The sequence below is a fragment of the Eschrichtius robustus genome, chromosome 6, assembly GCF_028021215.1.
Source record: "Eschrichtius robustus isolate mEscRob2 chromosome 6, mEscRob2.pri, whole genome shotgun sequence".
Lineage (NCBI taxonomy): Eukaryota > Metazoa > Chordata > Mammalia > Artiodactyla > Eschrichtiidae > Eschrichtius > Eschrichtius robustus.
Genome location: NC_090829.1, coordinates 100,723,958 through 100,750,869, shown reverse-complemented (window position 1 = coordinate 100,750,869; position 26,912 = coordinate 100,723,958). Strand labels below are relative to the sequence as shown.

Below are 26,912 nucleotides of genomic sequence, written 5' to 3'. Positions count from 1 at the left end.
ACCCCCTCCCCATATCCTCAAGTCCATTCTCTAGTAGGTCTGTGTCTTTATTCCCGTCTTGCCACTAGGTTCTTCATGGCCTTTTTTTTTTTTTTTTTTCCTTAGATTCCGTATATATGTGTTAGCATACTGTATTTGTTTTTCTCTTTCTGACTTACTTCACTCTGTATGACAGACTCTAACTCCATCCACCTCATTACAAATACCTCCATTTCATTTCTTTTTATGGCTGAGTAATATTCCATTGTATATATGTGCCACATCTTCTTTATCCATTCATCTGTCGATGGACATTTAGGTTGCTTCCATGTCCTGGCTATTGTAAATAGAGCTGCAATGAACATTTTGGTACATGACTCTTTTTGACCTATGGTTTTCTCAGGGTATATGCCCAGTATTGGGATTGCTGGGTCGTATGGTAATTCTATTTGTAGTTTTTTCAGGAACCTCCATACTGTTCTCCATAGTGGCTGTATCAATTTACATTCCCACCAACAGTGCAAGAGTGTTCCCTTTCCTCCACACCCTCTCCAGCATTTATTGTTTCTAGATTTTTTGATGATGGCCATTCTGACCGGTGTGAGATGATATCTCATTGTAGTTTTGATTTGCATTTCTCTAATGATTAATGATGTTGAGCATTCTTTCATGTGTCTGTAGGCCATCTGTATATCTTCTTTGGAGAAATGTCTATTTAGGTCTTCTGCCCATTTTTGGATTGGGTTGTTCGTTTTTTTATTATTGAGCTGCATGAGCTGCTTGTAAATCTTGGAGATTAATCCTTTGTCAGTTGCTTCATTTGCAAATACTTTCTCCCATTCTGATGGTTGTCTTTTGGTCTTGTTTATGGTTTCCTTTGCTGTGCAAAAGCTTTTAAGTTTCATTAGGTCCCATTTGTTTATTTGTGTTCTTATTTCCATTTCTCTGGGAGCTGGGTCAAAAAGAATCTTGCTGTGATGTATGTCATAGAGTGTTCTGCCTATGTTTTCCTCTAAGAGTTTGATAGTGTCTGCCCTTACACTTAGGTCTTTAATCCATTTTGAGTTTATTTTTGTGCATGGTGTCAGGGAGTGTTCTAATTTCATACTTTTACATGTATCTGTCCAATTTTCCCAGCACCACTTATTGAAGAGGCTGTCTTTTCTCCACTGTATATTCTTGCCTCTTTTATCAAAGATAAGGTGACCATATGTGTGTGGGTTTATCTCTGGGCTTTCTATCCTGTTCCATTGATCTATATTTCTGTTTTTGTGCCAGTACCAAACTGTCTTGATTACTGAAGCTTTGTAATATAGTCTGAAGTCAGGGAGCCTGATTCCCCCAGCTCCATTTTTCGTTCTCAAGATTGCTTTGGCTATTCGGGGTCTTTTGTGTTTCCATACAAATTGTGAAATTTTTTGTTCTAGTTCTGTGAAAAATGCCAGTGGTAGTTTGATAGGGATTGCATTGAATCTGTAGATTGCTTTGGGTAGTAGAGTCATTTTCACAATGTTGATTCTTCCAATCCAGGAACATGGTATATCTCTCCATCTATTTGTATCATCTTTAATTTCTTTCATCAGTGTCTTATAATTTTCTGCATACAGGTCTTTTGTCTCCTTAGGTAGGTTTATTCCTAGATATTTTATTCTTTTTGTTGCAATGGTAAATGGGAGTGTTTTCTTAATTTCACTTTCAGATTTTTCGTCATTAGTGTATAGAAATGCAAGAGATTTCTGTGCATTTATTTTGTATCCTGCTACTTTACCAAATTCATTGATTAGCTCTAGGAGTTTTCTGGTAGCATCTTTAGGATTCTCTATGTATAGTATCATGTCATCTGCAAATAGTGACAGCTTTACTTCTTCTTTTCCGATTTGGATTCCTTTTATTTCTTTGTCTTCTCTGATTGCTGTGGCTAACACTTCCAAAACTATGTTGAATAATAGTGGTGAGAGTGGGCAACCTTGTCTTCTTCCTGATCTTAGTGGAAATGCTTTCAGTTTTTCACCATTGAGGACAATGTTGGCTGTGGGTTTGTCATATATGGCCTTTATTATGTTGAGGAAAGTTCCCTCTATGCCTACTTTCTGCAGGGCTTTTATCATAAATGGGTGTTGAATTTTGTCGAAAGCTTTCTCTGCATCGATTGAGATGATCATATGGTTTTTCTCCTTCAATTTGTTAATATGGTGTATCACATTGATTGATTTGCGTATGTTGAAGAATCCTTGCATTCCTGGGATAAACCCCACTTGATCATGGTGTATGATCCTTTTAATGTGCTGTTGGATTCTGTTGAGCAAGGTGTTTTTAATGAACAGAAAGAATCTGTATTGGTTTCCAATTTCCATTGTAACAAATTACCATAAACTTGGTGGCTTAAAACCACAGAAGTTTATTCTCTCACAGTTCTGGAGGCCAGAAGTCTGAAATTAGTATCACTGGACTGAAATCAAGGTGTTAGGAAGGCCCTGCTCCCTCCAGAGGCCCTAGGGGGGAAATTCATTCCTTGCTTCTCACAGCTCCTGGTAGTTGCCAGCATTCTGGGGCTGGTGGTTGCATCACTCCAATCTCTGTCTTCATGGTCACACTGCTTTCTACTCTTCCATGTGTGTCAAATCCTTCCTCTGCCTTTCTCTTACAGGGATACGGATGATTGCATTTAGGACCCATCCAGATAATCCAGAATAATTCCCCTATCTCAAGACCCTTTATTTAATCACATCTGCATAGATCCTTTTTTTTGCCATATAAAATAACCTTCACAGGTTCCAGGGATTAGGACATGGATAACTTTTGGGAAGCTAATTCTTTTTTTTTTTTTCAGTTTACTACTGAATCTTTCTGGGATTTCTAAGACATAAAAAAAAATGAATTGCTTGGATTTACCAAACATTTTTAGGATTACCTATGGTAAGCCACTCAGTAAGCACAGGACTCAGGCTTAAAAACATATGGTATATTAAAGATGGAGGGATATTATAGCATAGTGTCAGAACAAATGTTTTAAATTAAAAATTGTTTTTCATTTTCAAAATTTTTTAAATGAAGAAACTAGGGGTAACTTGGACGATGACTATATATTCCTGTGAAAAATGAAGGAGATAGTTAACAAATTATTTAGTTAATCCAAGATTCCAAGACTGCTTGCTGGGGTGCAGGGTTGGGTGGAGTTGGTGAGGAGGAAAAGTAGTTTTGTATACTTATAAAATTGTGGACCAGATTCTTAAGGATTTCCATAATTCAGCTCCACTCTGTCCAACCTTATTTCCTATCATTCTCCAATACATGCCCAGAGTGGGTACAGTTAGACTAGGAAACCATTCTTTAAAATCTGGAAGTTAGAACCAGGAAAAATCACATCTTCTGCTTGTGTCCCAAGCTCCAGCATTACTAAATACAGCAATATTGGGAGTTTAGCCTGAAGTGAGACCCATCAGCTTTGGTGTAGATGGTGCGGTATAAGGAAGCCAAAGGCAGTAGACAGCCCTCCTTACCTGACACTGAAGAGGACATTTCCATCGGGGTGTACACGCAGCATGATGTTCTCCACAGTTGTCTCATGGATGAAGGATCTTTTAGAATGGACAAAAAAGATATAAGGCACCCAAATCTTTTCGATTAATCTGTGATCAAAGGTCATGCTTTTGTTGGTTTTGCTGGGAAAGGCAAGTCTTTCATCTTTCCAGTAATGCCTGAGATAAAAAGTCATTGTAAAGTCCTAGGCAGAGAGAAAAAGAGACAAATCAAGGCCAGTAGGAATATGGTTCAGGATGACCAATCAATACTATTAGTCTTGACTGGTTTCCATGGGTGTTAGTGACCTGTCCGTGAATAGCTTATGTTTTCAGGTAGATTTAGAATGAAGCTACTGAGCTTCAGTCACAGAGCCCCTCCCTCACCTGGACTCTGGTGAATGTTGAGAGTTTCTGAAAACCATCAAGTATTCAAGTTGGTGGAGGGAAACAGGTTATAACTGGGAAGCATTTCTACCTAAGCACTCTGGTAAATCACCTAAAGAGATCTCAGAAGAAAGGAACCTGAAACTCCATGGTCTGGTATTTTATTTTGCTTTTTTTCTCATTATAAATAAATATTCACTTTTGTGATTGATTTTGTATCCACACATTTATATTGTTTTTGTTCAAGAAGCCCTCCCCAAGTTGAAAAATCTACAGTCCCACAAAAACCTGGACACAGCCTTTATTGGAGCTGTTAGTGGAAAGCATGTTTTCAGAGGTTCTGAAAAAGCGACAATGATCTCCCTCTTCTTGAGAGACAGAAAGAATGCCAGGAAATGGTGGTGCTGGAATTTTAGTGTGCAAAAGAATCACCTGTGAATTCGTTAAAATGGCACATTCCCCAGAAGCTAGTTCCCAGAGATTCTGATCCAGTATGGCTCAGGTATTTGAATTGTTCATGTGCATTCCAGTTGTAAGGAGGTAAGGATGAGGGGAAAAAGCTATATTAACATTATGTTAGCAGAAAAAAAAAAAAAAAAGTTTAGTCAATAATTTGAGTTTTATTTGGCTCTCAGATACTACATTAAATATTTTGTTTGAACAGAAATTCTCCTATCTTCATCCAAGTCATTGGGTGTGGGCAATGACAACATGTTTTACCTTTCCCAAATGCTTACTTCATACTATCATTTATTTCCCAACAACACCCCTATTTTTCTTGAAATAACACGTATAATAGAACTTTGACATTTATTACACAAGCAAAGAACAAATCTCAGTAAACCACAAATAAGTCATCAAGTAATGATGAGCTCATTTGTTTTTCTTAGGATCAGAATAGAGGCACATTGTATTATCGCTCTGCGTTAATCTGGGAGCATCAGCCCTGTGTAATTTTGGATTACGGTGAGGGTGAATAAATAGAATGGTTCATTCATTACTGTAACACTACTCCACAGGGAATCCTGTGGGTTACTGCATGGATTGCTTTAATGAGCATATATTTGGTTTTAGATGCTCAGTCTGATCAGAAGGGCACTGGGCAAATACTGGGCCTATGAAGTCAAATGGCAGACACTGGTATATACATGTCAGTGGTACATCAGCATCACCACTAGTTGGCACTATCATGAGAAGCGGGCTGAAGAGCCTGTTTTGAGGAGAGCATGACCAAACTAAAAGGGATCGAAAGTGAATTCAGGGTGGGACAAGGGAGCATGGGAAAATGATAAATGAGAAGCAAAAGAAGCCAACACTGGAGGTCACTGATAATTTTTTCAAATTAGGCATGGAGAATGCAGACCAGTTTTTGCTGATACTGAATACTAAGGCTGAACTTATTCAGGAGAAAAGGATGAGGTCCAGTTTTGGGGGCTGTGGGGTAGACACAACGAGATTTTTAGATGCAGACTGGGTCATTCAGGTGTCACTTAGAGATTATGCCAGGAGAGGCGAAATGAGAGCCTGCTTCTGGAGCACAACAGGCTCAAGGGAATGTCACTAAAAGCCACTTTTGGTAAGGGAAAAGCCAACGCTTTCTAATCAAGGCATTTTTGAATAGTGGGCACTATTGGTGCTATTCCCTCTGGGAGTAGGGTGCTTAAAATGAAGGAAGTTTCATTTAAGGTTTGATATTGAACTGAAATAAATATTAAATTAGATAATGACAAGGACTAGAAGGACATTAACTGAAGACTGAAACCAGATGTTGGGCCATAGAAGATCTTGTTTAGACTTTTCTGGAATTTTTATGTGTCCTATAATTTTCATTTAGTTAGCATTTGGATGGCAATGACTAGTTGAAGGAATCACTATAAATACAAATATTAAGTTTACATATGAAAAGATTATTTGCTCTTTCAATTTTAAGTAATTTATATTTTCTAGGTCCTGCTTCCTTAAGAGATCCCTACTTTATTCTCTCTCTTTCATCCTCTTTTTTCTTAAAAAAAATTATCTTTGTGGTAATTGCATATTAAAAATAATATGTAGAATCTAAATTTCAATACTTAATTCTATGAAAAACACTATATATAAGCCACAGTTCATATATCAAAAATACTTTTATTCTAAAAAATATCCCAAGCAACTTTTGAAAATTTCACAAGAACACACATGTAAAAGATTCCAGAAAAGGGAATAAAATGCAAGGATTAACATACATAACAATGTACATGAAATGACCAGATTAGATAAACAACAAACTAAATCTTTCCAGATGGAAAACGGAGTTTGAAAGTAATTCATATCTTCTCTATTCATGGAGGGGGTATTCCCTGGTTTTATTCTTATCACCCTCCAGCCCCCTGCAAAAACCAAGCTTCCATATTCAAAGTAGAAAATGAAAGACAATAAGCATTTGGCTAAGAGTTGCAACTTCAGATGACTCCCTGGACCAGGACCTGGCAGGAAACACCAATGAACGAAGCAGGATGAACCTAAGAGGAAAGCCAGGCATGGGTTCCAGGGCAAACTGGAGGACACAGGCCCTATCTAATGGCATTCACAAAGTGTCTAAAACTTGGGGGCAGGTAGGAACAAATCCAAAATTGAAACCACAACCAAAACCAAAAACATGTTCAAAGCTGCATCCTACCTGTGAGTACCTGTTAGGGCCCTTGTCATTAATAGTTGCACATAGTGTAATGTTGATAGGAAACAAAAGAAAGACAACTACAGGAGATGATGGAAAAGACAACACAACTGAAGAGAACAAAATTAGATGGAAAGAGTGATTCAAATATAAGAATATACATCACGTAGGTAAGAACAAGGAAATGGACATTGAAAATTTGAAACTATAACGCACTTTTTATTTGGCATAGAAAAATATACTAAAGTGGGCTACACAAAGCTCTGAGACATTAACAAATTAACAGAATAGTAGTAGGTAAAAAGGAATTACATCAATAATGTATATGTTTGTGCAAGTAAATATTATTCTTGAAGTACCTGAAAAAAACTTAAAATTACTTAAATGAAACACAACTCTGGTAATTATGTAGACTTGGTAGTTCTAAAGTGGGAGTAGAGAAAATGAAATGGAAAAATTATGGTAGGGGATATTAAAACATAAAAATAACTAAAATGGTAAAACCGGGTTGGGGGAATGGGGAAGAGGAAACAAAAGAGCATAGCATATAAAATGGCAAAGGAAACAGAAAGAGGCTAAAAGGAAGGCTGAAGATGATAATAATCAATCAGTTTAAAGTTTTAAGGGATGGTGGTTTGCAAGTACTACTCCATAAAAATGGCAAATATTTCAGTGCAAAGATAAAATAAGGGCAGTCTCTTCTGGATTTCTAGAAACTATAAGGGAATGGACAAACGTTTCTTAATTTAAATTTTTAGTCCTATGAGTTTAAAAAATCCTTTGTTCCCTGCTATTGTTTGTCTACAGATAAGCAAAGTTAGTATTAACTGAAAAATCTGGAAGCATTCTATCAACCCAGATTCAGGTGTTTATCATTTTGTGGGTAAGGACTCATGGTTGTGACTTCATATTTCACATATATTATGATCACCCTTTCTTCTTGTGCAATTGTTTCTGGTTCGTGTCACATAGCTAAATATATCATGTGCTTCAGTGCTCCACCACTGTAAAGCCATTAGAAGGGAAAGAGAAGAGGAGGAAAGGAATGAGAATTTTAATCAGAGGTAGAAAGAAGTGGATAGAAGAGAGTAAAGCAACTTCAGCATTGTTAAGCAAAGGAGGAAAAATAAGTAACATATATAATTAAGATGATTTATTAAAACACCAGTGACGACACTATTGAGACTCTATCCTTTCAGAAAAAGTATCTCATGGAGAAACTTACCATGTTAACCTCTGAAATGCTGTCAATGCTTTCAACCTGGACATCTATACCCACTGGCACTGGAGAGCCTTCAGAAAGAAGAATGGGTAATGTAACGAGGAATCAGGATGACTTTGGAAACATTTAAAGTGGAGAGAGATCAATGTCGCAAATGAGTTATTTTTCGAGTTTTGACAATAAATCTCCCCATTGTCTCTTGATATATTATTACACATTCAGGGAGTGGATGTAGTCATGGAGTTCATGACTTCGGTAAATATGGGAGCCTTTCCTCCCTTGCCAAAAATTCAGCCTTTTTCACCTGGGCAGTGCACGGCAGGCTAGAGGAACACGCTGCTAGTACAGGCTACACAGGGATGCTGCACATTCAGAAGTGTCGCTTCCCAGATCATCGGTAACCACAGCCTGCATCTGGGATAAAGCAAGCATCCTTTGAAATGTGTGGCTGAGAGTATTCTGAAAGGCAGAACTGGAGCAAATTCAGACAGACAAGTGCTGAGATTGGTGTGCAGTTGGGTCTCACAGAATCAGGCTCGTGCACCCAGAGAACAGACTGAGACCAAGACATTTCCTTGTTACACCTTACAAAGGGTTTCATCTGTTCCTGTGTGAGGGGATGCTGATGTTGATAACTTCGTTATTTAGCATTGTGTATGAAATTTGATGCATATATATATGTTCAAATAGTTTGTATATTTATACATATAGTCTTCACATGTTTTCTTTCCATGGTGACCAATTCTCAAACTTTGTAGTCCCGAGTTAAAAAATGCTTTCAACTATTGTTGAAAAAACAGAAATCTTGCCTAGATGGATCCCAGGTGGCTGTTTCAGTCAATATTCTGGGATTTAGAAGGGACAGGCCAGAAAAACTTCCTTCCTTATTGTCTGGATGTGCTACATGTGACATGTATGTACGTGTAATTTAATAAGGCACCTAATTATTGTGTTTTAAATGCACATTATAAAACAAGATATGCCTCGCCAGTCCCTGTGCACCATCTATGACCCCCCTGCCCCATTCATTGGCTGACGTTACCTTCACTTTATCGATCCAGATTCCCTCTTCCATTCCATAAGTCTAAACCCTCAATACCATTCTTCACTTACAAGGGTATCAGCTGGCCAGGCACTGGGCCCGTCACTAGAATATATTTCTGTTTCAGGCTTTAGGAGTACCTTACTTGCATCTAAACCACCAACTACTTCCTGCCATATTGGACCAATTACTTCCTGCAATGTTAATAATGACAATTCTATTAAAATTTTGTGTAATGATAATTATGATTAAGCATTAACTTGTGAACAGCTCAGTATTATTCCTTTATCAGCTTCAACTCTGGTGCTTTTATTTTGTTTGGTTGTCTTTTTTCTTTAATTGGTAGAGCTATCAAAATAAAAAAATCATGGAAAGATCTCATCCCTGCCCCCATCTGGCCTTTCAGGATGAGTAAGTATTCCCATTAACTCCAATACTCCAAGGGACTGAGGGGATTGGAGAGGTCTTGGACAGGGAGCAGAATGTCCTGGAGAAAATTCTGGCATTAGAGTCCAGACCAGAGTTTGAATCCAGCTCCATGACTCACGTGTGCTCTAGGGTCAGTAACATCTCTAAGCTTAGTGTCCTCAGCTATAAGATCCAGTAGTAGTACTCACCTTGGAGACTTACTGAAAGACTAGAAATAATGTACAGTAAACTTAATTGATACTCAGTAAATAGCACAGAATAAATGTTACTCTTACTGCAATTCAGCAAAAATGTGAAACTGTTCCTAGGACTGCAAACCACAATTCCCAATATTACACTCAAACATTTAGACAATCAGTCCACTCTTCACTAAAAAATGATCCAGTGCTTCTCACAGAGAGCTTATTTTATGACAAAACCTGGACACAGCTTGGATTCAAGATCTCATGACTTGTAAGTAGGACCTATTTACTGATGACTATCTCTGCAATCCAGGAACAGTCTTATAAAGCCACCATACAAGGACATTCATGCCACCACTGGACAAGCGCTGGGCCCTCGGGGTTGTTTGAAGGTTGGACTGACAGTCGGGTAATAATATGGCTTCTCTCTTAGGAATGGGTTCCTGGAAACATCTTAGATTTCTTCTTTCTTCCCTCCCATTTTTTCTGTTCTTGTGGGGATGAGCTCTTCCATCTCAAAGGAAAGTGTTTGTCTTCAGATGCTGTCTGACCTCATTTTTGTCTCCTTTGCATTTGATGCCCAAGTGTACTTTCTCCTGGGTCTAGGACTCTATACTCTGCTCTGACATTCTGAGGACAGAGTGGAGGGTGAAGACGTGTAAAGGCAAGATGCAGAATCATAGAATTTTGGAGCTGGATAAAAGCTCCAAAGATCATTCTTTTTGTAAAATAGGAGCTGAGTCCCAGAGAAAAGGTGGCAAGAAAGCAAAAACAAACGAAAGCAAAACAAAAAACCATGAAATTTGTAGCCACATAAACCCGAGTTAAAATTAAACTTCTGTAAATCCTTAACTCCTCTAAGCCTCAGTTTGCTCATCTGTAAAACAGGGCAAATATATATATGGTATGTGCCTAATGGGGTTGCTGTGAAACAAAATGAAAAAATGCATGTTAAGTCCTTAGCCTAACCTAACATTCAAATGTCTTAACCAACTTATTCAGTATCTATTCGATGTGTAATACATAGAACAAGAAATATAACACTTTCATACTCTTATTAATTCTCTATGTAAAGCATTTGGAATATAGTAAAAATTAAATGACTATTAACTATTACGATTAGGTGTTGATTTCCCAGGATCACTAGCTAGGTAGTGGCATAGACATTTATACTGCTTTATATATATATATATATATATAGAGAGAGAGAGAGAGAGAGAGAGAGAGAGAGAGAGCTAGATCATCAATCTGGTTTTATGCGTGCTGGAATAAGGAGAGCTAAATGAAAGTTATTCATCTTATTTGTGAGGTGCATTTAAAATACTTTATATATTATCTAATGTTATTATTATAGCCACTTAGTTAGCTGGGTAGAATCAATTTTAACTCCATTTGATATGAGGGAACTCATGCTCAGCAAGGCTGAAGAACTTGCCTGCAACCTAGAGCTGTTTAATGCAGGAATATAGCCAGGTCCCTCTGGCTCCCAATCTGGTCCTCCTGTTTGACAAGCAAAGACTACACAAGCGGCTTTTACAGCTTTAGCTTTTGTTTTGACTCAGTAGCCAGTATCTAGATGCTGAATTGTTTTCACTTTAAAGAAACAAAGAAATCATCATCTATAAAACTAAAACAAAAGAAACCCTTAGTTATGGGTGATGTAAAGGGTAGGGAAAGTGTAAATAAAGAAAATGAGCTGCAATTTATAACCCAAGTTAAACAAAAAGCTCCCTTAAATATGTATCCTCCTTTTTCCACATAATGAGTCAATTAATCTTCTAATGCTTTATAAAAGACACTGCAGTAGCAGCTGGTTTTACTGTTAAGGCTAATTAGGAAAACATTAAGGCAAGAGAAGTGCTGAAGTTACATTTAGCTCAAGAGGAAAGAAGTATGTGTGTGTGTTTGTGTTATGGACAAGTATAAAGAAAGAGAAGATAAATTTAAGCCTGTCTTTTATATCCTGCAGGCTGATTTTCCCAGGAAGGCAGGCTTGAGAGAACAGAGAAGGGCTCACCTGTATAAAAAGCGGTTCTGACCAAGACAAGAGAAGGTTAAGGACTATATTTCACAGGGCTACCAGACTGACACTTCTGACTGAATTTATGGATTTTTCTGCCTGAACTGACTGAACACACAAGCCATTTGGATACCATTTAGCCCCAGTCCACGATTGTCAGAAAAATTTCTTAATCATGGGATGATTTGCCACCTGCCACTAAGTAGTACATTTCAATTGCATTTTTAATGACCCCACAAAGTAGGTCAGGAAAAAAATTCTTAACATGTATCCCTAACAGATCAAGAGAAGTGGAATTTTAAGATCAGTTTTATGTTTTTCTGAGGGATGGGGATGATATATAGGAGGGAGAATGGAGGCATAAATGCTTTAAGATAAAAGTAGAGGGTCAGCTCTTGGTAATCTATGACAGTGCTTGTCAAATTGTAAAGTGTATTCAAATCACCTGGAGATCTTGTTAAAATGCAGATTTTGATTCAGAAAGCCTGGGGTTGGGCCTGATCTTCTGCATTTCTAACTAACTCCCAGGTGATTCTGCAGCTGGTCCTTGGACCACTTTGAGCTACAAAGTGTAGCGTGCTTGTTTCAAGGTCCAAATTCAAGGACGGTAATTTTTCTCTTAATCTTTCTGGCTTTCAATGGTCTAAAATAAGCCCATAAAACCCTTTCCTCTAGGATAGGAGTTCATTTAATTGAGGAACCTAACTCGACAGGGATTAGGGCAGCTTTTTGAATTGGTATTGAAGAGAGTACATCATTTTGAGCTGCTAACCGCTACTCGGGAGAGGCCCATTCCAAGCCATTCCTGTGCGTCTGGAGCCCCCTAATGGCTCAAAGGACCCATAGCCCGGCAAGTTTAACTTCGTAAGATTTTCCCCAACTAAACCGTGGGAGGGGAAAGATTTTATAAACTCTTTACAGAATCATAGAGACCAAGGTTCAGAATACCTGAGTAAGAGTTGTAGAGTATATTATCCAAACTTTGGGCAAAAATTGGGGGGAAATAAACGGTCTGTTGGGAATGGTAGTTAGATTTCGGGCATCTTTTGGAAAATTGTCATCCTTAATGACACGTCTGAGAAGTAGTGATGTAAGACAACAACAACAAACCAAAAAAACAAAACAAAACAAAAGAAGATTTAAAAAATAGACCTATAAGTGAAAAGAAAAAAAAACAACAGAAACGCACACATCTTTAAACCTGATTGATTTTGAGGTTTCTAAAAATCTTAAATTAGGGTCATTAAGTGTGAGAAATGCTCTGGAAAACAAACAAATTCTACTCACCATGATTTAATCTGATGCTGATCATCTCGTTCAGTAGTTATCAACTGTGATCTCAGACCAGTACCATCAGCATCACCAAGAAATTTATAAGACGTGACAATTGGTGACCCCACTCAAATCTACTGAATCGAAACCTCTGTGGGTGAGGCCCAGTAACCTGGGTGTTAAGGAGCCCCCAGGTGACTCTGATGCTTGCTAAAGTTTGCATCATTAACCTAATGAAATCAAAACCATACCCTTAGAACTGCAACCCAATGGATTCCAGGAAATGAAAGAACAAAAACCAAACGACCCTCAACATAACAGCTACCTGATGTACTTTTAAATTTTACCTGTTAACAAATGAGTTTTCTGTGGTACCTACACACCTGTTGTGCTTCCCTTTGTCATAACCACAATATGGTGAGGATCAAGTTCTCCTCACCCCACGCTGAGTACTTGAAGCATTGGTTATTTATCGAAAAGCGGTACCTGTTCTACTGCTGGGGGATCCTGCCTCCTCACCACCACGCTCACTTCTCCCACCTCCATATCTCTAGCATGAAAAATTGTCAGTTCAGGAATTGTGGGTGCGGGAGACCTTAGGTCAATGACAGGAGAGTCAGGATGGATTTAGCAGTAAGACGGGGAGTTCACTTTACCTTGTGGATTTTACCACCTCCTGCGCATCTCTGGGAAACTTGGTACCCTCAGTGATGCAACTACATGCACAGTAAACAATCTGACGGGAGGAAAGGCTTTCTTACAAGTGTATCCTTCTAATGTGGTTTGCTTCTGTTCTCCTTATCAGCCATTGCATCTTGGTTGCACCACTTACTGCTTTTTTCATGGCCTTGAGAAAATTTCTTGACTTCTCTAAGCCCCAGTTTCCACATTGGAATATTAGGGATCATGATAACGCCTACTTCATAGGGTCACTGTGAGCGTGGAATGAGACAGTGCATTAAAGGGCATGCCAACATTTCGATCACTTTTTGTTGCTAGGAGTAAATAGAAGAAAAATCCTCAGCAGAGGTGGTTCGTAGGAAGCCATGGCATTTGTCAGACTAGTTCTTCAACAAAAGCCAGGCATTCCAGCTTATAAGAATGTTCAACGAGATTTTATGAATATTATCATATAATCCAACTTAACAAATTTTAATTAAAACAGTATGTTGCTGTATGGGCAAGATATATACATTCACTATTTTTGAACACATACTATTTGTTGAACACACTATTTATGATAATGTATATACTAAAAAATGAGTCTTTTTGGTTAATTTAAAATGCATAAATTATCAACTGTTCTTATTCAAGAGAAGATCATTGTAAAAGGTTTTTTGTTTTTTTAAATTGGTGGTCTTGTGTTTTGGTCTTAATTCCTTCAAATTTTCAACTCAATTTTGACAGTGCAATGGATTATGATACAAGAGTTTTGTAAAGATAGTACTCACCTCCAAATCCAGGTCTCACTGCAAAACTGTGGTCCTCTATATGGAGAAGTTGCTTATACTTCAGGGGCCACACTTTGGTACTGTCATCTTTCCTCATTCTAATTTCTTGTTTGCTGTACCTCCAAGGGAGAAAAGTGCTTCTGAGATACATATGCTTCTGGATATTTTGATTTAGGTTAGCTTTCTGTGCTCATCATGGTATGCTCTAAAATATACACATAAAAGCTCATTTTCTCAGTTCATATTACATATAGCCAAAGATCTGCCAGCATTTACTGTTTATTATACAAGGGTGGGGCAGGTAAGCAAATCTTGGCGCACCTTAGATGATAAACTGAGTTTGGATGTGATCCTGACAGGCAATGTTTCTCAGAATGTGGGTTATAGTAGGAAAACCTGGTCACTAGCGCCTGGGTGGAGGTGATCAAGATTCAGTCCACGGACCCCAACCCAGATCAACTAAACCAGAACCAGAGGAAACAGGGCCTAGGCATCTGCATTCAATGTACTACCTAAGTGATTCTTAGAGTCACTGAAGTTAAACTACCTCTTGCACTAAGACAGTAAAAAAAAAAAAAAAAATGAAAAATTGTAAACTGATGAAAATAGTGTTTTACAAAGACAGAATGTGCAAAGACTATGGGTGCTGGTTGAGATTAGAGGAAGTACGCCTATGGCAGATTCTGGAACCTGAGAGAAGGCGATGGGCATGGATGGAGAGGAATCCCAGGGAAAGATGGATGATCTGACAGCTGATTGACCTAAGGTCAGGGCCAGCTGTGAAGCAGGTGCAGCCTATTTTCACCTGCAGTTTTCTAGGGCAAAGGCAAAGAGTGTGGCCTCTCCTGTGTGTGTGGAGTCCTGATCTGGGAGTGAAGCCTGTTCCTCCCTGGGTCTTTGAACTCTGGCAAGTTGCTGGGCCTCCCTGACTCATTTCCTGTGCTGTGACACATACCTCCCAGACGTGTTCTAAGTGTGGCGGCAGAATATCTGTGGAAGTGCACACAGCTCCTCTGTATGTGACATGCTGCTGTCTCCTCATCCCCGGTGCCCAAGACCTAGTTCACTGCCTCTTCCAGAAGAACGTTCCTGTCTCCATCACCGTCATCACAGCAATAACACAGCAGCAGTAACACAAGACACTGAGGGGTCTTCTAGGTGAATTCTAGTTACTCTGAATTCCTGACTGGCTTTTGCATTGATACATGTCTTCTTCAGGAAACACACGTACATTTTTAACATAAGACTTGTGAACGCAGTTTCCTAACGCATTGATACATGTCTTCTTCAGGAAACACACGTACATTTTTAACATAAGACTTGTGAACGCAGTTTCCTAACTCAATAAAGTGACTTTGACGGTGGGAATTTCACATCCTGAAGCGGCTGGTTTAAGAAATATGTCCAGGCTTATGGGCACCTCAGATCACCTAGTATGGTCTTTAAATAGAGAAGTTTCTGGCTGAAACCCTCAGAGATATATGTATGTATTTTTGCCATTGATAGAAATGGCGAAGTTGGAGGAACAAATCTGTTTTGAGTAGAAGACAAATGAGTTTGATTTTAAACATAAGTCATTTTATCCTATGAATAATTGAACATATAGAACTATTTCTTCCAAGGATCTCTTAACTAGAAAACTTCTTTCAAGGAGCTAGAATGAACCATTTATTGAAAAAGTAATAGCAGCTAGTTTTTATTAAATGCCTACTGTGTTCAAGGCCCCCTACCAGAAGTTTTGTAAATACTATCTTTGGAGTGCATCTGAATCACCAGGTTTGCTGGGCCCCATGCCCAGAGTTTCTGATTCCACAGTTTCAGGGTAGGAGAATTTGCATTTATAACAATTTCTCTGGAGAACTACTGGTCTGGAAAATAGCAGACATTTTATAAAAGCTAGCTAGTTGTTATTATTTTATGAAAAGTGGAATGTAAGCTTGGGTGGAAATTCATGGAAATTTGTGAACTTCTTCAGTAATATACACAACAAAACGGCAATCTCTAATACTCTTTTCAAAAGCATACCCCTCCGTGAGATCGGGAATCCCCAGAACAATGAACATGCAGCCTGCTATGAAAGGCACTCTTGGCAGTACCTGAAATCACACACACATTTTTTTACCTGAGGGCTCTTCTGATGTACAGTGAGATGTCCCACCTTTATTTATTTTTGACTTTATTTATGCATCTACTTCTCAAAGAGGTTTATGTGGCTTAGATACCCTCTGAAAGAATTTTGAAAACCTCACACATATTTAAGTAGACACCTACAATTTTTTCATCATAAAAGTTAAAATTACTTAAATATTGATAATAATTTAAAATAAAACATATTCCTGCTTTTAATGTATCCAATGAACCTAAAATACCCACTTTATGCATTTTAAAATACATGAATAAACTCCTCTTTAAAAACCAGAAGTTTTATCTCACTCCTTGTTTTCTTGGAACTTGTATTTTATTTTATTTCCATTTTATTTGAAAGTTCATTCGGATTTTTCCGTAAGATGGTACGGAAAAACCCGAATGAACTTTTTGGCCAATCCAATATTTCCTTCATTGAATTTTATCACCCCATCATACTTCTTTGCAAGAATATATGTATACATATTGAAATAAACTTTTTTAGCCTCTGTGACTATTACAAATGGAGTAAAACATAAGGCATATAAATGTTGATAAATACTTATTAAAATCATGAATTAAGTTTTATAGGAAAAGTATTTCTTAATAAAGTGATGGTACATTTTCCCTATTTTGTGTATCTGTATATGGGTATTACTTATTGCACTTGTTATTTCTTGTCTTTTTGATAAAGCCCTTCTAATAGGTATGAGGTGATATCTCATTGTAGTTTCGATTTACGTTTCCCTGATCCTACTTTTCACTTCTATAGATGAAAACATTGAAAAACTTTGTTCATATATATGTAAGTACATGGAATTGGAAGAAATTTTGTTTCAGGAATGTAACTTAATTATTTAAATTCCTTCTTATTTTCCAAAATTCACATTGTGGTCTATCATCAATTATTTCTATTGATTTGTAACCTGACAAATTAATTAGGTTCTTACTTCAATACTGATGAATGCAAAAAAAAAAAAAAGAAAGAAAAAAGAAAATCATGCAGTTTGGAAAAGGATGTGTTATTTAAACTAAAGTCATCCATTACCTCAACAACAATATCTGTAAAGGTTTCTTTGTACCTGGGAGGATTTTAGACACTGGTGTAATACCCATAGTTAAGATTCAAGAAGAGGGAGAGGTATGCCTTTATTTTGCCAAATGGGACAGAGCAATCATTAAAGGAAGGCTACAGAGGAGATTGCAGGCAAGTTTTCAGGAGGATCAATTTTAGGAAAGAGGTCAGAGGAAGTCAGAGATCCAGAAATAATTATTTTAAAACTATCCATGCCCACGTGCCCCTCTGATAGCTTGCATGTACCCTAAGGGGAACATTATACTCTAGGAGTATAAGTGCCCTATTTGAAGACCCCTGCCTTATTAAAAAAAAAGACATATATAGAAAGGTTAATAAAATGAAGACTGAAATAGAACAGACAAAGGCAAGAGAAGTAAATATGCTTAATAAGGGGATTCATTTATGACAGAGAATCAGATTTAGCTCAGAGCTTTCTGGCCTGATTCCATATATGTATCATTTTAAGGCCCTTTGTCTTCTGCCCTCTTCCCTTTCCTAGAAAAAATGATTTTGTTTTTAGTAGTTACTGAAAGAAATCTTTTGGATGACTTCTGTCTGAAGAGAGGGTCTTCTAGAAGGCTAGGTGCCAATGGGATAGAGCAAAGAAATCTCAACTCATGGAAGAGTCTTGCATCATTACAGCATTCTTAATCTTTACAGAATTCTTAAGCATTACAGCATTCTTATTCTTTCCCCACAAAGAAAGATTATGAACATTGTTTGAGAAACAATAGGTAAGGCTCGGTAGTAGTTATCATTTTTCTTTTTGAGTTAGAACCTTTTTCTTTCTGGATGAAACAAAGGAACCATATTTTTATGTTCCCCCCTCTTGTCAGTATCAGAAACTTTACTATAATTTTGTCACTAAGAAAGTGTGGGTTCAGGGGGAAGGAAGGGCTGGATTTTGAGTGGTTTCAGGGGAATAAAGGGGTCTTTGAGGAGGATATACTAGGCAGAGAATTAAAAAGTACCAGAACTGCTTGAGGAAAAGCAAATACATCTAACTCATTCTGATACATTGGTGTTTAGTAAGTGGAAAGACAAAAACTCATTTTAACTGAGTCATACTCAGCTGGTTGCTTTACCAAACTGCTTTCCCAAGGGCCTATATAGTTGATTAGTTTACGAGGATCAGGACTTGAAAACGACTAGGCCTGACTAAATAGACTATTTACCCAAGAGAGGCTATAATTAAGAAACATATTAAAAAATATTTAATCTAGAAGGTTAACAGTGAGATACCAATTAAAAGTATGAATGCCATTTTATACCTATTAAATGAGCAGAAAACAAAAAAATTTTAGTACCCATTGCTGCTAAGAATAGGATGAAATAAAAATGTTTATACTTTGTGGGTAGCAACATACTCATAAAACCCATTTAGAAGTTGATTTTGAGAGCTAGGAAGATAATTCATATCCTTTGATGCCAATCCAAGGAATGCAGTAAAGTAGTCGGAAGAAAAATCAGTTGATCCAATGTTTAATCACAAAGAAAACCTTGATAACTCTGGATCCAATGTTTATTTTTAGGTCCCTGATGCTTTTGAAACTTCTTAGAGAGGACATGGTGCATTATATGGAGTGAATCTTGTGGCTTCAACTGAACTGCCCTTGAACTCATGACTCTGGGAATACACACTTGACTTTAGTCAACAGCCCGTTTCTTATAAAGGAAAAATCTACACGGACGAGCATTTCTGTGGAAGAGCCAGCCAGAGAGAGTGCCCCACTTGAGACACGACAGTTTCCATGACTTAACTTGTGTCTCTATCAGATCATGAGCTCAGTGAGGTCTCAGTTTCCTCATCTGTGAAATGAAGAAATCGGACCAGATTAGGAGCTGGTTTGCAGACATTTTTTGGATAGCCCATATGGTGTATTAAAGTGGAAAACGTCACATGACAATCTGAATTTTTCTCTTGAAAAATCAGAAAATCTGGCAATACCAGGCTCAAGTTGTCTTATAAGAAGTCTTGACCTGACCAGCCTCTGCCCCCAGAGGAGCATATAGCCTGTAGTTGCCACAGTCTCTGCCACTGCCTTTGTTATTTGCAGTAGCAGTTGAACTGGCAATCTCTAGGACCCGCTTGGCTTCTACATTAGGTTCCTGGATGTGCTGGTAAATGTTTAAGTGGCTCTCCTGGAAAAAAAAGCCCTATTTGTAGTGTTTGTTGATTTCCATGATGTAAATACTGCCACCATAGCTGATTTCCAGCTACGGATATGACAGAGATGTGTGTAGCCCATAGTGTAGTATAGTATAATATAGTATAGTTTTGTATATTATAGTATACTACAGTTTATAGGATAGTATAGTACAGTATAGTGTAGTATTTCTACCAGACATAAATAGATATAAATAATGGAGAACAATAGACAATAGCAACATGTAGTAAAGTAGTTAGGAAGTGGTGAGTTTTAAGTATTTATTACCTTCGTTTTAAAAATAATTTATTTAATTGTATATTTATATAATTTAATTTTTAATAATGCTTATATTTAACAGCCTTAAAATTTAACAGTTGGCTCTTGCAAGCCATTTTGTGCAGACACTGGCACTCTGCTGATTATTCCTAAAGTCAGAGACAGTGTGTTGTTCTTAACTCTCAACCCAATACTTATCATACAAAGGGCACTCAGTACAATTGTTGAAAGAATGAATAAATATTCAGTGAGTCTAGATGCCTAATCCTCTTTGCATCCCTAGAGAGCCAAATCTCTCCCCTAGGCAAAACAGGAACGTTTCCCCCTGCCATACTTAATTTATTCACCAACTCCTCCTCTCCCCCATTTTGTCTTTAAGAAATAAAGGGAATGTTTGGATGAAAGATTTTTAAAATACTTGGATAAAAAAGGGAATCTTTGGGCAAAAAGTAAGATTATATTCTGAATGAAAAAGGTTAATAGCGAAGGATTTAAGGACCTGATTGTAGGAAAACTGGCTCAAAATAATGTACATAAATGTGAGCTAATATATAAAGATACACTTCCTAATTTTCAAAGAAAGATCAGGCCTTTCTTCCATGTTCATTCTGTTAGTTCTCTTGCATTATGACAGAGTGGATTGTTCATTCATTCATTCATTACTTATTTAATTACCGATAATCAGATTGTGTGTAGGGCAAAGAACCTCACAGCATTTATTCATATACTAAGGTCTAAAGTATCCTGGGCTCTTTACTCTAGAAACTATCCTATACAGTAATTTCAGTATTTTTGTCAAAATGCCTTAAAATCTTCATGCGAGAGTGCTGAGTGACAGCTCAGAAACAGGCTGGCTGAATTATTCTGTTCACTGGGGAAAATGCCTGACTTTCATCCTAAGTGGCTGCTTCTGAACTAGGGTCTATGTTTTATGCAATCCCTAGTGTCCTAGAGGATTTTTCTTTGAAAAACAAAAGAAGCAGATATAAATTTTAATGAATCATATTGTAGCTTATCGCTGAAAGGGGTACCTCACTTAGGATATAGAGAAGTGAAAACAAACATGCTTGGCCCCATGGAGTAGGAAGCCCGGGGTTCCCTCTTCATTTAAATAGATTCTAAAAATGAGACACCTAACATAAGAGAGAAATTCCCACCCCACCACAAAGAACAGATGTTCTCCTCTTGTCCCGTAAATGACACCTAAAAAATACACATGGTAGGTTTTTCTGCAGCAGCTCTTCCACTGAGAGTGTGCTGGTGAGATTGATGAGTTCCTATGACCATCCCCCTTCTTATCTGCACATCCACCAAACAAACTGGACAAACTTCCCATTGTTTGAGTCGTATGATGATATTTTAAGCAGTCTCTATTTGTTTCAAAATTCGATAAAATATACTACTAAAATATACTAGATGTTATAAGCAATCTGAAAAAACATACAGTTTGGTTGTATAGCCCCACATTTCCCAAATATTGCTTGCCCAATTGCCTTGAAGAAGACTCAAAGTGTTTAAACTGGGCGAGATCTCATAGCATCTCAGATCTGCGTGTGGGAGCAGAAGCCTGGAAGGGAAGTGTGGGAGGTGGTCCTTGATTTTTAAGAGCAGAGCAGGAATTAGGAATCTAGTGACCTCTCCTCCCCTCCCCCCATACCTCTTTTGTTTTTGGTCATTAAACCTGAGGCTTCAGAAGGATTTATTAAATTTTTATGTTCTTTCCTGATGTTATAGTGAGTGCTTCATAAATATCCAAGATGTGAGGGGAATCTGGCTGAAACAAAAGTTACCTCACTGATTGCTAAGGTTGGCTGGGTGATATTACTCACCTTTATTCCTCAATTTCTCCTACTGGGTCTTTTTGGGAATCTTGTGCTTGGTGAAAAGGAAAGACTTTCCCTACAACAGGAGGTCATTTCTTGGTTATTAAAGGGTAGTAGGGTGACTAATCGTTCTAGTTTGTCTGCGACTTGAGGGGGTTCCTGGGACTTCTAGTGCTAGAAACCATGGAACCCCAGGAAAATCAGGATGAACTGGTCATTCTAGTAGAGAGCTATGCCCCTTCACTAGCAGGTCCAAACATACTCTGATTATTGATGATAAGATAATAATGATGATGTATTGACATTCAGGATGATATTTCAAAGATGATTTTCAAAGTGGGAAATGAATTTTTAAAAACAACAAATGGCTTTAATGTCTTTCAGTACTGTCTCATCGATATACAGAACTATACACTCTGCAAGTACTTGACATTAGAAGTTGGTGCTTAGACTAATTTCTACTCAAAAAATTTTGAAGGAACATTAAACTCATGTCGTTATTTATAATAAATGCATTAGTCATTGGAGAAATACAATCCTTGAAAGAAGATTCATACATGAGCCCTTTAACTGTTTTCTCCAAAACTAAGCAAGCAAATGCCAGCAGAAGCCCCAGATTCTGCTCTTTCTACGCTAATTAGAGGTGATTTATTTTGATGGGTGAATGCCATCTCTAGAGACAATCGCTGCCACAAATACGTGCTACCATTAAAGATACAGTTCTGAGGCAGGTGGTGAGAGAAACTGGGACTACACTATGGATATCTTACAGGGTCGGCTTCACTGAAGAGAGGGAGCGCTGGTGGGGCTTCTTGATTTCACCAGCAGCACAAGCATTTGACATCAGTGTGATCCAGATGCAGGTGAAGAAGACCAACTGGGAAGCCGGGATCATCTCTGCCAAAAGAAAGGAATGTAGATGGATGCAACCAATGCTGTTACCAATATTGCTTCTTCATGTGTCTTTTAAAAAGTAATTAGAGGTAAAAAGGTATCAAGGAAAAAAGAGAGACATTGCCTTAAATGCTACGTCTTTTGTTTTAGTAGGTTAAATGGATTGACATCATTCACAGGCAAACATCTGACTGGATCACCAGCAATTTAAGAAAAACAAAGCAGATTTTTTCATTTTGTTTCCATCCTTCAGTCCCTCTTTCCAGGGAAGGTTCTTCGTGGGATGCTTGATCCCCTACTCAGGAAACTCTCAGCTGCAGTCCTCGGCAGACAAAGAAGTGAGATTAGGCATTAAATCCCCTTAATCCAACACAGTATCATTTAAATATATTTAATGACTCAGCAGAATAATATGCTTAATGAGAATAAAGATGATTAGTTTAATATTTGTTATAGTTTTAAAGATCCTTTCCTTTATCTCATGGTTGTTTTTTTAATCCAGAAAGGAATCTTTCCCTCTCCAAATGCATACAGATGGCCAGAATACAAACAAACTTAAATTATTATTTTGTCAAATAAATAATCATATTTTAAGATGATCGTTTATTCCGTTGATATAAAAAGTAGTTCAGTTTAAGGTTTAATGTGGTGAGCAGCCAGATAAATAAAAAAAGAAATTAGTCTTGGGCAGTGGGTAAGGAATTACGTTAAATTATGGCCACATCGGCTCCTAAAGATACTTTGCACACATCGAGTAGAAATATTCCCTCCACGTATGCAAAGTACTAGGGAATAGGCAGGTTAGTGAAATTCAGTTTCTCCAACTGGAAAATCACAGGGTGAGCAATCCAGCAACAGCTGACCTGTTTACTAGGACTTAAGAAGAATGCTGTTTTCTTCCCAGGGATATACTGTGAAGGAATTCTTAAACTTCCTCTAATTGATTTGTCTCCTTGACACTTCATATCCTGTGTTATTGCTTGATGGTGTTAATTTATTTTGATTTGGGTTACCTCTTCTCTTGGCCCATGCATCTCCTCCTATGTTTCTTTGGCATGTCTTTCCTCTTTAAAATATGTGTTTAATATAAAATATTACAAATATTAAAATATTACAAATATACAGAATGATGTAATAAATACTTACCTCTCCCTTGATCCCCTATTTAGTGTTTATCATTGTATACAGTTATACTATTATGTATATTATGTACAAATTTTTTGTATATTTCAGAAAGCTTTATAAAAATGGTGTTAAATTATACTTTTACCTCTGCAACATACTTTTCCTCTCCACATTATGCTTAGATTTATTGTGTTGATAGCTGCAGTCCTAGTTCATTAATTTTTGAGTGCCATATAGTGTCTCACTGTGTAGATAACTAACATTTTATTTATTCTTTTGCTGATGGGCATTATTTCTTATTTTCAATGATAAGCAATCTATTATAAGCAAACCTGCAGTGAATTTTTGTCAATATTTTCTTGTTCTCATACATAAGAGTTTCTCTAGGGTAAGTATCTAGGAGTAAAACTTCTAGGCTGAACAATTTTCACATCTTCAAATTTATAGGAGACTACCGTAATGCGCCTAAACATGACTGTACCAATTTACAGCCCCACTAGAAGTGAATGAGAGCCCTCATTTCTTAAAATCTTTTTTTAACATTAATATTATCAGGCTTTTAAATGTTACCCAATCCAATCAATGTTGTAGTTTTAATTTTAATGTCCCTAATGGCTAGAGAAGTTTGAGCATTTTTTTTGTGTATTTCTGGGCCAGTAAGCTTTCCTCTTCTGCAAAGAGCCAGTCAATAGAAGAAATATGAAGAAAGTTGCTGGTCTTAAGCCACTTCTGGAGGATGCCACCATGGTCAAAGTTTGTTTTCTACCCTAGTGATCTCATGAGATCCAGGGCCCTGACACTTGACCCGAGCACTCTCTGCTACCTGGGCCTGTTCTCTTCATTAAGTACCAGGATTTACACCAACATTTCCCAAAGTAGTTCTTGGCTACACTGGAGATGTTTTGTGAAAAAACGTTCTGTGCCAAGTGAGTTTGGGAAACAGTATACAAAAAAAAAAAATTTTTTTTGTGGCTGTTTACCAATAAAATTTGTTTGTTGACATTTGAATTTCATAGAGTTTTCATGTATCATGAAATCTTCTTCTCTTTTCTCCTCCAATTAAACACTATAAAAACCATTTGGTGGGATGGATACAGCCCACGGGGCATAATTTGCCAACTGTGAGTCCCCAGTCTAGGTTGGGGACTCAGTTCACATGACACAGTTCATTGAAAGTGCTCTCCTCCCTCAGCAACGAGGAGGATGTGAGTTCAATGGTCTAGCCTCAGTGCTTACCTTACTAGATCTGTTGGAAACAGCGACACACCTGAGCTCCCCCTACTTGAAATATTTTCTTCACCTGCCCTCTGGGATACTGGACTTGCCTGTTTTCCTCTTACATCTTGCTCATTCCTGCTCGGTTCTATTATCTTATCTCCCTTCCTCTAACAGATTTCACACTACTCGAATGGCCCTATGCTCAGCACTTCAGTACTTTAGTACTCGTCTTTCCTACCAACTCACTCATTTTGTGATCTCAGCCAGTCTCAAGGCTTTAAGAACTGTACATACACTCCCAAATTATAGAATCAGTCCAGGCTTTTCTCCCAAAATTCCATCTCATATTCCTATGGTCTCAATATTTGTGTCCTCCAAATACAAATGCTGAAATCCTAACCCCCAAAGGTGATGGTTTTAGTAGGTGGAGTCTTTGGGAGGTGATTAGGATGAAGCCCTCAAAAATGGGATGAATGGTCTCATAAAAGAGGCTTCAGCAGAAGGGAGTGGCATGATACACTTAAAGTGATGAAAGGGAAGAACCTACAACCAAGATTACTCTACCCGGCAAGGATCTCATTTAGATTTGATGGAGAAATCAAAAGCTTTACAGACAAGCAAAAGCTACGAGAATTCAGCACCACCAAACCAGCTCTACAACAAATGCTAAAGGAACTTCTCTAAGTGGGAAACACAAGAGAAGAAAAGGACCTACAAAAACAAACCCAAAACAATTAAGAAAATGGTCCTAGGAACATACATATCGATAATTACCTTAAACGTGAATGGATTAAATGCCCCAACCAAAAGACATAGACTGGCTGAATGGATACAAAAACAAGACCCATATATATGCTGTCTACAAGAGACCCACTTTAGACCTAGGGACACATACAGACTGAAAGTGAGGGGATGGAAAAAGATATTCCATGCAAATGGAAATCAAAAGAAAGCTGGAGTAGCTATACTCATATCAGATAAAATAGACTTTAAAATAAAGAATGTTACAAGAGACAAGGAAGGACACTACATAATGATCCAGGGATCAATCCAAGAAGAAGATATAACAATTATAAATATATATGCACCCAACATAGGAGCACCTCAATACATAAGGCAACTGCTAACAGCTATAAAAGAGGAAATCGACAGTAACACAATAATAGTGGGGGACTTTAACACTTCACTTACACCAATGGACAGATCATCCAAAATGAAAATAAATAAGGAAACAGAAGCTTTAAATGACACAATAGACCAGATGGATTTAATTGATATATATAGGACATTCCATCCAAAAACAGCAGATTACACGTTCTTCTCAAGTGCGCACGGAACATTCTCCAGGATAGATCACATCTTGGGTCACAAATCAAGCCTCAGTAAATTTAAGAAAATTGAAATCATATCAAGCATCTTTTCTGACCACAACGCTATGAGATTAGAAATGAATTACACGGAAAAAAACGTAAAAAAGACAAACACATGGAGGCTAAACAATACATTACTAAATAACCAAGAGATCACTGAAGAAATCAAAGAGGAAATAAAAAAATACCTAGAGACAAATGACAATGAAAACACGACGACCCAAAACCTATGGGATGCAGCAAAAGCGGTTCTAAGAGGGAAGTTTATAGCTATACAAGCCTACCTAAAGAAACAAGAAAAATCTCAAGTAAACAATCTAACCTTACACCTAAAGAAACTAGAGAAAGAAGAACAAACAAAACCCAAAGTTAGCAGAAGGAAAGAAATCATAAAGATCAGAGCAGAAATAAATGAAATAGAAACAAAGAAAACAATAGCAAAGATCAATGAAACTAAAAGTTGGTTCTTTGAGAAGATAAACAAAATTGATAAGCCATTAGCCAGACTCATCAAGAAAAAGAGGGAGAGGACTCAAATCAATAAAATCAGAAATGAAAAAGGAGAAGTTACAACAGACACCGCAGAAATACAAAGCATCCTAAGAGACTACTACAAGCAACTTTATGCCAACAAAATGGACAACCTGGAAGAAATGGACAAATTCTTAGAAAGGTATAACCTTCCAAGACTGAATCAGG

At 37.5% G+C, this 26,912-nt stretch overlaps 1 protein-coding gene across 1 annotated transcript in view; it reads right to left on the bottom strand.

Annotated features, from left to right (window-relative positions):
• GABRR3 (gamma-aminobutyric acid type A receptor subunit rho3) overlaps nucleotides 1-22,501 on the bottom strand; it is a 41,624-nt gene extending 19,123 nt beyond the window's left edge. The window contains exons 1-4 of the mRNA XM_068545590.1: nucleotides 22,377-22,501; nucleotides 14,156-14,268; nucleotides 7,763-7,830; nucleotides 3,480-3,703 (exon numbers count right to left, since the gene is read on the bottom strand). Of these exons, the coding sequence (XP_068401691.1) occupies nucleotides 3,480-3,703; nucleotides 7,763-7,830; nucleotides 14,156-14,268; nucleotides 22,377-22,501 (530 nt within the window). The remainder of the gene's footprint in view (nucleotides 1-3,479; nucleotides 3,704-7,762; nucleotides 7,831-14,155; nucleotides 14,269-22,376) is intronic.
• Nucleotides 22,502-26,912: the final 4,411 nt, after the last annotated feature.